This window comes from Danio aesculapii, chromosome 3, assembly GCF_903798145.1.
Source record: "Danio aesculapii chromosome 3, fDanAes4.1, whole genome shotgun sequence".
Classification (NCBI taxonomy): Eukaryota; Metazoa; Chordata; class Actinopteri; order Cypriniformes; family Danionidae; genus Danio; species Danio aesculapii.
In genome coordinates this window covers 40589407-40602798 of record NC_079437.1, presented here as the reverse complement: position 1 = coordinate 40602798, position 13392 = coordinate 40589407, and the positions used below count along the sequence as shown (strand labels likewise).

At 37.2% G+C, this 13392-nt stretch overlaps 1 protein-coding gene across 1 annotated transcript in view; it reads right to left on the bottom strand.

Moving 5' to 3' along the window:
• Positions 1-3287: 3287 nt before the first annotated feature.
• The window catches only part of znf598 (zinc finger protein 598), a 19209-nt gene continuing 9104 nt past the window's right edge, over positions 3288-13392 (bottom strand). Inside the window, 4 exon segments of the mRNA XM_056453986.1 lie at positions 3288-4824; positions 9114-9258; positions 10301-10457; positions 12832-13392. The exon segment at positions 12832-13392 is cut by the window's right edge and continues 287 nt beyond it. Of these exon segments, the coding sequence (XP_056309961.1) occupies positions 4462-4824; positions 9114-9258; positions 10301-10457; positions 12832-13392 (1226 nt within the window). The 3' untranslated portion in view covers positions 3288-4461.

Here is a 13392-nt window from a genome sequence, read left to right as displayed (position 1 = left end):
TACAGAGATTTCCCAGTATTTCTGTTGCAATCAGGAGATCACAATAATTAATCCAGAAAAAGCCAAAGCAACGCAGTCACTACTTGATAAACACATGCGGGAATTTCTTCTTTCTGTTTACTGAACTAGGGGCGAGGCAGTGGCGCAGTAGGTAGTGATGTCGCCTCACAGCAAGAAGGTCGCTGGTTCGAGCCTCGGCTGGGTCAGTTGGCGTTTCTGTGTGGAGTTTGCATGTTCTCCCGGCGTTCGCGTGGGTTTCCTCCAGGTTCCTCCCCCATAGTTCAAAGACATGCAGTACAGGTGAATCGGGAAGGCTAAATTGTCCGTAGTGTATGTGTTTCCCAGTGATGGGTTGCAGCTGGAAGGGCATCCGCTGCATAAAAGAAATGCTGGATAAGTTGGCGGTTCATTCTGCTGTGGCGACCCCAGATTAATAAAGGGACTAAGCCGAAAAGAAAATGAATGAATGTTTACTGAACTAGTCTGAAGTAGAGAGAACAGGAGATGCATTAGAAACAGATAGCCATCTCTGGTTTTAACACTTTGAGATGAGTCTTATCTCACACTCAACACAGTACAACCACAATGGTTTAAAAACAGCACTACAACATACAAAAGAGAGAGATCGACTTAGAAAGTCACTTACCAGTTTTATAATGATTTGATCAGCTGTAGTTTAAAATTATGCAGAATCTTTCCTCCTTTAAGGGTTTATTATGCTGTCTCTATCACCATCTTGTGGGTAAACAACGTCAAGCGTCTTTGGTCTGCTCAATGACAGGCTAATGTATCTCAGAAATGATAAATATTTTAAAATAGACACTATCCTTAAATAAAATGCATAATTGCAATCTAAACAACTACATTCTTCACTAAAAAGCCCCAAAAGTACATTATGTTGTCCAACAGCTGCAATATTTGTCAAACTGTAGAGCGTCCTCTGCTTGTTGCTGTATGTGGATGGCGTAATACAAGGATGAAGGGGCTGGACGAGTGCTGTTATACTGGCAGAATATCTCACGGCAATCAGCCAATAAGGTTTAAGAACCAGACAGAACTGTTGTATATATGTATATATATATGTATGTAAATGTGTATATATGTGTGTATATATATATATATATATATATATATATATATATATATATATATATATATATATATATATATACGCACATTTTTATAATCATACTTCATAAAAACAGGAAAGTCCCACCCATTAGTGATAATCTCTCTCTCATTAGCATAAACAGCCCTGAGAGAGAAACAGCTGTCCGTCATTAGAGTTTTATCACTGTACCTGTCGAAGGTAATGTCAGTGACTTCAAGGCATTATAGATGTTGAGTTTTAGGATGCACAAGTGAACGCAGTAGTCTCCATAGACTGCCTTCTTCTGAGCCACTTCTTCACATATTTTCAGGTTTTCACAGAGATGTCTTTAGTCTCTGTTTTGAATCTGATGCTCTGTTGAACACGTATGCATTTGTAGCTCTGCCTTCTTTTGAAAAACGCAGCACAATCTCATTTGAATTTAAAGTGAGTCACTAAAATGGCACAATTTGGATCAAAGGCTAAAAGGAGCAGATTCAAGGAGGTATAAAAGTATTATTGGTGAGGTATTTTGAGCTGAAACTTCACATACACAATGGGACATCTGAGGCTTATTTTACATCTTGTAATAAGGTCATAATAGGTCTCTTTTAATGTTTTAAGCTGCACCTTTTAACGTTTTCAATGCTCTTCTATCACTAAATGGTTAATTACAGTGAATTATCAACTTTGTAACCTGTGAGAACACAACCCGAAAATGAAAACTGAATCATGGTTTACTCACCCTGGTGTTGTTCTTTGAAAGCGCATGGCTTTTTTTTCTTTTACACACACATTTTTTGATTCAATTCTAAGTAAGCCGAAGGAAAGTGAATGAGTGAAATGTAATTCCTGGTATCAATCATTCCATTCTTGATATCAACAACTGAATTGCTATTAATCTGTTATTTTTTATATCAATAATACTAATGTCACTAGTGACAATGTTAATTTCTGATATCATGTAATTGTTACGAGTAAAAGAAGTAATTGTAGATATCGGAAAATACTCTCCTAATTGCTGGTAGAAATAACAAATGTAACTTGTTGAATTATATATATATATATATATATATATATATATATATAAATTCTTGATCTCTGTAAATGGATTTCAACATGTTACATTTATTCTTTCTGATATCTGGAAATGCATTTCTGATATGAATATAATTTGAGCTATAAAATAGCTTGCCTACTAGCAAAGATTATAGAGAAAACAAGACATGTCACTCGTATCTTTTTGAATGGGGAAAAGTGTAACTGTCAATATGGTGAATAAAGCCCCGCCTACTAGTACAGGAGCCAATCGACGATCGCTATAGACTGATGATACTCTGGGGGAGGGGCTTGGGCCAGACCTGAGTTTCTGCAGATTTTGTGTACTTTGGTCGTTTAGAAGTGAAACTAGAGAGACAGCTGTTGATTAATTTTATTGGTGATTCCTAATATGAAATTCAATCATAAGCTTGTCAAGTAGGGTCCTTGTTTCCCCATTCAGACAGAATACCCAAGCATACTGCCCAAGAGACGTTTCAAAGATGGTCGCCGAGTGAATTGACTTGCCTTCAAGGGACTTTGCTACTAGTAGCAATCACATGCATGAAAGAAATTACATCTTCACTAGCGACATTGAGTTGTCGATATAAAAAGGTAACAGATTTAAGCTGCGGTCACACTACACTTTTCTCCCCATAGACTTTCATTCAAGCTTGGTGAACTCTGACCTGAGAATTGCTTCACGTGACTGCGTGAGACCAATCAAAAATCAAAACATGACCTCTCTGGAGAGAAATTTAAAACATTACGTCTAATCACCTTGTTTAATCCCGCCCCTTTTCGCCGTATGACAGAATTTTGCATGCTCAAACTCTAGTGTGACTGGCATAACTAGCAATTCAGTTGTTATTAAAAATGAAATGATTAACAGCAGGAATTACATTTCACTCACTCACTTTCCTTCAGCTTACTCACCGCAGCGGAAAGAACCACCAATTACTCTGACATGTTTTACACAGTGGATGCCCATTGCCCCACAATTGCAATCCAGCAATAAGAGAACAACCCTCAGAAACCAATACAAAGACACTTGCACAGACATGAGAACATGCAAACTCCACACAGAAAGGCTTCCTGGTGCACTTGAATCGTTGATATTCAAAAACAGATTTTTACTAGTAAAAATGTAAAATCCAAATTCAAATGTCAAGAATTTATTGTCACTAGTTAAAATGACAATTATATTTCAACATGGTACATTCCTTATTTCTGATATCTAAAAATGTATTTCTGATTTCAGCAGTTAAGAGAGTAGTTTCTGATGTCCACGATTACTTATTCCACTAGTAACAATGACATTCACGATATCAGAAATTAACTGTCAAATCTTTGATATCAAAAATGAAATCGACACTTGTAAATGAGCGTAACTGGACAGGAGCTTGTGTTGTTGTCGTGTTTTAACTGGCTTTCTCATCAAAAGCTGCCCCGCTGTGTCATTCTGTTTCCCCATGTTTAAAAGCAGTGTTTGGAAGAGCTTTTGTTGGTCCTACTGGTCAATGGCACAGATGTGATAAGGATCAGGAAAAAAAAAAAAACAACAACAAACATGCTGGTCTTTCTGTCAGGATGTCAATCTGTCAAATGAGACAGAATAACCGATTCTCATGTGCTGAATTGATGGCTACTGTTATTCATGAATCACCTCAACTCTGTCAACAAAATGGCCGACACAACAGTGAAAGACAATCACACGTTGGCCTAAGAAGTTCTGAGCGATGCATTTTGTTCCCTGGCTCGATAGTTTAATTGCAAAGTATTAAAGCACGAACAAACATTCAGAAATGTCATTTGTCAAGAACCAGTTGACAGATCAACATAGCTTACCGTAAGAAAACTCGACGTATTAACCATTTTATTTTTGATGTGCTGCGAAGTTTATAAACAGATGAGAAACGAATCGATTTCAAATCACACGGCAGGAGCGTTCTGAAATAAATAGGTTATTTTTCAAAGGCAGCCATCCTTACCGTTACAAAAAAAAAAAAAACGAAAAATGACCATGCTAACAGCATTGGAAAACCTGATGAAGAGAACAAGTCAAGATGATCAACTGGAGGAGCAATAAAAGGAATTAATGTTAGAACTCAAGCTTTTCAAGTAGATTAAACCTCTTGGAAATGTTTAACAAGCTCTACTTGCGTGCGTCTAGGATTGATCTTTCCCACCAAAAAGAAGGTGACGTCAAAACTTGTTAAACCTGAACTATCAGAGTAAACATCATCATCATCCTCCTCTCAAGCATCCTGCTTTATTATTCTGGTGCAGCACCAGGCTTGTGTGTGTGTGTTGTGGAGAGCCGTGAACGTCCGCTAGCTGATAATCTTGCTTATAGCCTGTAGAGAAGGGAAGTCATCATCACCAATGTGAAGGGTCTTATGGGTGTTGAAGTCTTTGAGCGCCAGAACCTGTTTACACGTTGGACACACTTGGCAGTCCAGATCCAGGCTGCTGCTGCTGCTGGTGCCGGTCTGCCAGGCTTTTTTCTTGCTCTTTTTGGGCTTGGAGCCCTGCTGCTGTTTCTCAAGGGCCTTAAAGTCTCCATGGGCAGTGAGGAGCTCCTGTTGCTTGCGAGTGTCTGGTAGGAGAACCAGCAGTTCGTTGAAGACCCTGTTGAAATTCTCTCCCAGAAGCTCTTGGCAGCTTTTATAGTACTGGACAGCCGGAAGTGCACCCTGGTCAAGAGGAAAGAGAGTTTATTTGCATACAATATACACAACTGGAGATCAATGGTAAATATGAATGGTTAGTCCATGTCCAAGTCAATGGATCTCGCTTTATATTAGGTGGCCTTAACTAATATGTACCTACATGGAAATTAATAATGTTACAATGTACTAAATGTACTTATCGTGTAAATACATGTCTTACACATTGAACTCATGATTGATTAAATCGCTGTCATTATGGTGGCTTGAGAAAGTCAGCATACTGTTATACTACATGAACTGAATCTTCTTCCTCTTCTTAGATTATTTTAAGAACGCATCTCCTCCTAGACCGTTCATACTATAACCACCAAACTAACTCCAAACTGATCCGACTCGGGTTGCTATATCTTTTCCAACTGGTCAGACTTTGGAAAATTCGGAAAAGTCTCATTGACTTATCATTGGACCAAACTTTATAACCTCATAACTTTCCACCAGACTGTCACACCAGACTTAAGCTTGGGCTCATTTAACTCAGACTACCAATCACTGATGACCTTTCAACTTACTAGTCACACCCTAGCAACCACTTACGGCACCCTAGCAACTGTCTTAGACTTCCATTGTAAAAAAAAAACTGCCATTGACTTTACATTGGACATACTAACAACATACCAAACCATACTAACAATATACTAACAAACATACTAATCCATACTATAAACATACTAGCAACATGCTAGATGGCTATACTAAATTCACGCCAACAACATGCTAGTTTATATTAAAACCATGCTAATTTATGCTAGAAACTTTCAAATTTATGTTAGCAACTGCCTAGCAACTACTCAGAACACCTTAGCAACTGCCTAGCAACCACTCAGAACACCCTAGCAACAACCAAGAATAGCTTAGCAACCGCCTAGCAACACCTTAGCAACCACATAGCAACACCTTATCAATAGCCTAGCAACCACTCAGAACACCCTAGCAACCACCTAGCAACGCCTTAGCAACCACTCAGAACACCATAGCAACTGCCTAGCAAAAGCTTAGCAACCACCTAGCAACACCTTAGCAACCACTCAGAACACCCTAGCAACCACCTAGCAACACCTTAGCAACCACCTAGTAACACCTTAGCAACTACCTAGCAACGCCTTGGCAATTGCCTAGCAACCACACACACCTTAGCAACCACTCAGAACACCCAAGCAAACACCTAGCAACACCTTAGCAACCACCTAGCAATGCCTTGGCAATCACTCAAAACACCCTAGCAACCCCTCTTCAATCGAGAAAATGTCTACAGTAAAGCTGTACGGGTCGCTTACATATCATATGAAAAGCACTTTTCACAAAACAGATGCTTTACACACAAATACTTGTGTAGAAATGTTTATTACTAACTTTTCAATGAACATAGTTTGATTATAACTGCAGATCAATGACTGCGAAACAGCCTACTGTAATGTCTGCAATTATATAAAATAACTGAATAAATTCAACAGATATGAACACATACAGACTCTTACAGTCTCCGATATGTTATCAATTACAGGAAAACTACACACAGCATACAATTAGTCCTTTTTTGGGTTCAAAAACAACACAAAACATAGCCCATAGTCGGACCTCTTGTTAGAAAGTAATTCCATCATTCTGAGTTTATAATAGTCCAAAAGATGATGATAATAGTTAAACATGGCAGTTTGTTCACGTTTCCGGCTGTTTCTTTGTTCTTTCGCGCTTCACTCTCGCGTTTGTCAGTGTCTGACAGGATCGGGTTTTAAAAGCACGTCAATAATCAAGCGCACGTTATTATCATCAGCTCAAGAAGTTTGTTATTTCAAAAAGACGTGCACGTGAGGGCAAGCAAGAAAGTGAAACCGCTCACGCTTCAGACTGGCTTGTAAAAAAACTACAGGGCACAGGGTAAAATCTGCTCTTTTTGGTTTTGTGGCTGTTTATCAAGACGACGACAAGATTTGTTTGAGCCTGGGTTGACCATGGCTCGTTATTATATGTATATATAAATATGCTGTAATCTCTCGGCTGTGTATTTTAAACATGGCGGTCCCTTTGTTTTCATTCTGACTTGTTGCGTAAGTGAATGACGGATCTCTGTAAACTAAGTGTTCAGCTGTGCGTCTAGCTCCGCCTTTTGGTACCCTTTCTCGTGTTTGGTACCCTTTCGAAAGGGTGCCAAAAAAGTGGTACGGTATGCCTTTTGACAGTAGCACTCAGTGGAAACGGGCCTTTAGCATCCACTCAGAACTACCAAGTAACACCTTAGCAACCACCTAGCAACCACTCAGAACACCCTAGCTACCACATAACAACAACTTGCAACTGTCTGGCAACACCTTAGCAACCACCTTTGCAACCACTTAGAACACCTTAGCACCCACCTAGCAACCACTCAGAACACCCTAGCAACCACTTAGCAATACCTTAGCAACCACTTAGAACCCCCTGTCAACTGCCTAGCAAGAAACATGCAATCCATAATAGAAACATGCTCACATGTATGTACTTTTCTATCTATGCTGACCGTTTCAAACTACTTCAATTATTTAAACTACTTCAAACTTTCAGATGAGGCTTTCTCAGGCCACCATAAAGTTCGTCTACGAACTTTACTTTCCTGTTATGTAATTACACTGTTGACCATCCCTTACACCAAAACCTACCCATACCACCAAATCTATCCCTAGCCCTACCCATATCCCACCTCAAAAGCACCAGAAGTGTTCTCCATTACATTATGAACACAGTAAATACATTGTATTTATTTTTTGATGCAAGTACATATTAGTTAAGGTCACTTAATATTAAGTGGGACCAATGAAGGGTTACATGATCAATGAGACTCATATTTAGGCCCACACGGAATGTGCGTGCGCAGAATTCCGCAGAATTCCACAGACTTTTAGCACATCATTAATTCTGTTTATTTACGTGAGTAAATGTGTGTAAATCTATATTTATTCACTTTTTAAATTAATTACAGTAATATTATTGACTTCTATGAAAATGTTCATCTGATTTATGTACAATGCAGTTTGTAAAGTACTATTTTCTGTCTTTTAGTAGAGATATTATGAGAGAGACTTGCTTTGTTTATCAAAAAAATGAATCTAATTGGATTTGCATTTTAAACATTAAATGAAAGTTAAAAAGATAATTTTTTTTTATTGTACATATTAAGGTTTTAGTTATGATACTCCCAAAATAATTCAGCAGAAATCCGCAGATTTTTACCAAAATTCTCTGCAGAAATGGCAAAAAATGTCCGCAGATTCCGTCTGGCCCTACTCATATTATACAGTTAACATCAAGCATGAAATACGTGCAAAATGAGCAAATATGTGTGGCCCTGACCACAAAACAAGTCATGAGTGTGTGTTTTTTGTTTTGTTTTTTTAGAAGTTGAGATAATTACGAATAAATAAGACTTCCATTGATGTATGGTTCACTAGGATGGGACAATATCAGGATTTGAAAATCTGTAAACTAAGGGTTTCAAATAAAATCTAAATATTGAGAAAATCACATTTAAAGTCATCCAAATTAAGCTGTTAGCAATGCATGTTATAAATAGAAAAAAAAGGCTGATCTATTCAGGGTGGGAAACTTACTAAATGTCTTCATGGAACATGATCTTAACTTCATATTCTGATGATTTTTGGCATAAAAGAAAAATCTATAATTTTGACTCATGCAATGTATTTTTGTCTACTGCCAAAAATAGACTTTTGCAACATAAGACTGGTTTTGTGTCCAGGGTCACATAATTGAACTAGAGTGGAATAAGAGACGTGACTATTTGTGCTAGTTTCAGTTTTAAGACTTCACACAAAGAATGAATGTGGTTTATAGTGATTGTTACTATAATTTCTATTTGCTTTACTCATTTTTCATTTGTTTCTCTGCATGAATATATGTAAATTAAAGAGGACTTGCTAAACAATAACTGAAACAAAAAAAGTGTTAGTATTATTTGTAAAAGGTTGTGTCATTTGACAATCTATTTGACATAATAATTATAAAATATAACACTGATGCCAATTTTCAGTATTTGCGTTTCTCCCCATCTAGGCCTAGTGGAACTTGATCACTTTTTTCCTAAACATTTGGTGAATAGATTTTAATATACATCAAGATTTAAGGTTAAAAATATTCAATGAATGTTTAAGTAACAAGTTCTATAACAAGTTACTAAAGGTTGTCTCCATATCTTTCCTTCCCTAAAAGATTTTAATGGTGCTACACAATGAGACGACTATACATTTATTAAATAGGATAGTTACCTGTCTAAATTGGCCTGAATAGTTTTTAAACTCATTGAACTTGGTTTCATCATTTTGAAGGAAATTCTTAATAGACTGAATAAGGTCCATGTTTCTCTGCTGGAAATGATCAGGTATGAGGTAGGATCCAATAGCAGGAGTTGGTCTGAAAGAAAACACAATGAGACTAGTGAGGTTAAGCACTTCTTATTAAAAAAATGATGAAAAGTGTAAAAACTGTGGCATGCTTTTCTCTGATATAATATAATCAAATTTACAATACAAAACAATCAATACTAATGTAGGCAATCTAGAAAAAAACGGCTGTTTTAAATGTTCAACTTAATATGTTCAAATTAAAATGTTCAAATTTGCTATTATTATGTCAGTATTTATGAATTATATGTATACTGCATAGTGCGTGCCATTATATTATCAACATTCTCTCTAATACTGAGTTTGAAACATCTAGAAGATCAAGGTATAGTGTAACTAATAAAGAAATGTCACACCCAAAAATTAAAATGACTATATAATTAACTCGCCTTCACGCATCCTCTGTGTTAATGACTTACACAGTTGGAGCAGTTTTACCTTTTATCCTGGCTCTTCCATGCTGCATAATGGTGTTGGATAGTGGTTTTTATATTTGCTTCAAACGCCCATAAATCCCTGGTCAAATTAACCCATATGACTCCAGGGCATTAACACACGACTTCTAAAGCAGATTAATGCGTTTTATGACAAAAATATTAGCAAATTGAGGTGTAAACAAAATCACTAACCTCCAGCGGTCAATGAATGAGTGTGCACAACCGATGTATACGTCATATGATGCAAGACAAACATATGGGTTATTTCGACAAAGGATTTATGCACTTTTGAAAGCTTCAATAAAAGGACCGCTATCTAACATGGTTGTACAGCATGGAAGAGCCAGGATAATATTCAAAACTACTCCGAATGTGTAAGTCATATGCACATATGATGAATTGAGGGTGAGTAAATTGTGATAATTTAAATTTTTGGGGTGAACTATTCCTTTAATAGTTGCATAATACCTTGAGAACTTCTAGACGTTTCATCTGAAAGAAGAAAGTCATCTTCAACGATGGCTCGAGGGTGAGAAAATTGGGGTAATTAAAATTTTTGGAAGAACTACTGCTTCAATTTGAAATACAACAGCGAGTGAGACAGAAATCACACACCTGTTAACAGCGGACACTGAAGAATCCTCCACATTACTATTGAGTGGGACGCCAGTGAATCCTGGAGGAGGTTTACTGACAGCAGGCCCGAGGCCAGGAGGAGGAGGTGGAGGAAGAGCACTTTGAGAGTTCCTCAATGGAAACGCGCTTTTAAAACCTGGAAAACACAACAAAACACTTTAGGGCGGCAAGATACCGGAAAAAACAACAACCAACAGATATTTTGTTTTTATACAATATATGTGTATATACTAGGAGAAAACTAGTACCCATAATTTAAGTACAAAAGTCACCTTACTATTCTAACCATGCAACCATTGTTTGCACTAATTAGTTAGGAGTAGATTAGTGATGAAATTAACCAATATCTTATTTCAAACATGTATCACAAGAATTTTTTTTGTGAACATGCATGTATGTTCACTATCAAATGGAAGTATACATTCAATGGCTGTGCATTAGAAGAAATAAATAAAATATACTGTTGTTGAGTTGACTACGACAATACTTCTTGCGATATAATAAACTTTATTATTAGCAATTTTAATCTGGTCTAATTCTAAGTAGGCATGGGACGATAACTGTTCGCCTGACATGTTTACTGCTCCAGAAATATTTAAAATGTTTCTCAAAATAAAAATATTTTGTGTTCAAAGGGAAAATAAGTTGTTTTTTTTAACCTAGACATTTAAAATGAATATAATTTAAGAGAAATAATCACAATAACGTGAAATAGAATAAATATAATTCTAGTTAAAAATAAATGAATTAATTAATAAAAAATAAAAAAAACCTGTCAATGTGCAAATATTCTTCAAAACATTATGGACAACTGAAAACCAGATACGGGGCGACGCGGCTGCGCAGTACATAGTGCTGTTGCCTCACAGCAAGAAGGTCGCTGGTTCGAGCCTCAGCTGGGTCAGTTGGCGTTTCTGTGTGGAGTTTGCATGTTCTCCCCTTGTTCCCGTGGGTTTCCTTCGGGTGCTCCAGTTTCCCCCACAGTCCAAAAACATGCGGTACCGGTGAATTCGGTAGGCTAAATTGTACGTAGTTGTATGTGTGTGAATGAGTGTGTATGGATGTTTCCCAAAGATGGGTTGCAGCTGGAAGGGCATCCGCTGCGTAAAAACATGCTGGATATGTTGGTGGTTCATTCCGCTGTGGCGACCCCGGATTAATGAAGGGACTAAGCCGAAAAGAACATGAATGAATGAATGAATACCAGATATTCAGATTCTTAATTGCTGTTGTCATTTTCCCTGTTTGATTCTACTCCTAATATTAGTATTTCTTTTCAGCTCTCTGAGACACTATAGGTTCACCACTGCTCCAATCTAGCCAATAGCATAACAGCACCTATTGGGCAATTAGGTATAAAGATAGCAAGGCCACATCTACTCGACCAAATTTAGATAAAAAAAAAAAAACAGCCTATGCATGGATACAACACACAAATGCTTGGAAAATAAATGTAGTTTTTTGCACCTCTCTGCAACACATGTATCTATATTCTATATACAGCACTAAAGTTTTACATTAAAGTTCTACATTTAAAAAAAATCTGCTTAATTAGATTTTTTATTTGATCCATTCAACAAAACATTAGAAACTATTTACTGTAATTATCATTAAATAAAAAAAAAAAGATCAAGCTTTAATTTGGATGTTTGCCAACAACTAAATTAAATCCCACAGAGAATCCCACAATATGACCATTACAGTACACGAGTACGACTCTGCATCTCAGAACAGCTTGATTTAAACGGCCAGGAAACACCAAAACACATTTTTGGAGATGTTGACAGTCATACGTCCCATGTTGCTAAAAACACTATTAGGACACTTATTTATTTGCGTGTTATTTGTGGGTGGGGGGTGGGGTTTCATGGCCCTTTAAGTAAACGAACCGAGACTTTTATTTTACAACACCATCATAAAATACTTACCTTATTGCTAGGCCCACCTGCGCACGCAGAAATCCGCAGATTTCCACCAATTTCTATCCCATCATGGAGTCTTTATATTTACTTGTTTAAATGTGTAAACTTATATTTATTCAGTTTTTAAGTTAATTTCAGTAAAAATAATGACTAATTTGAAAGTGTTCATTTGATTTATTAACAATACGGTTTGTAAAGTAATATATATTGTGTTTTAGTAATCTATTATATGAGAGTCTTTTGTTTACCAAATAAATGGATCTAATTGGATTTGCATTGTAAACATTAAATAAAAGTTAAAAATTGATTATTTTTGATGTCATATATTAAGTTTTTAATTATAATACACCCAAAATTATTCAGCATAAATCTGCATATTTTTCACAAAAATTCTGCGCAGAAATAGCAAAAAATGTCCGCAGATTCTGCCTGGCCTTACTTATTGCCAACATGACATTTGACAATCACACCATATCACAGCATCGATTTCCTTTTTTCTCTATCGTGCAGTTCATAAAAAAAAAAAAAACACACACACACACACATCTAAACATCTTGTGTAATTTCCCTTTAAAGAAACCCTCTTACCAGGTGGAGGTTTTTTGGAGACAAGAGCTGGAAACTCTTCTTCCTTAGATGGAGGAGCTTGATCAGTAACCGGCTGCTTTGAGGAAGTAATATTTTCAGGAAATGATGTACAGGACAGTGCTTCTGCAGGCTTCTCTGCGACTCCGTTAACAATAGAGTTTGTTTTGGGGGCCGTAGGAGCTTTATTGAGACCCATTTCCGGGGGCTTCTTCTCAGGAACGTTTTCTTTGTGAGCCATTTTGGAAACGGTTTCTGGAGTCCGTGAAGGAGAACCCAAAGAGGAAGCTGTATTTTGCTTCTTCTTCTTACTGGTTTTGGGGTTGGCCTGAGGTGAGCTTCCTTTCACCGTTAACAGAGTGGAAATGTCCAGCATGGTCGGCACTGTTCGAATCTCCTGGGCTGTTTTACCACTATGAGGGTCCTCATCGTCGGATGAAGACGGACATCTGACTTTTGGTGGATCTTTGTGGCTTTCAGCAAAAGTGAGCATCTTTTTGCGGCGAGACGAGGAGGCAGTGAGAGGCTGAGGAACACTTGCACTGGGAAGCGGGTCAGTGCTAG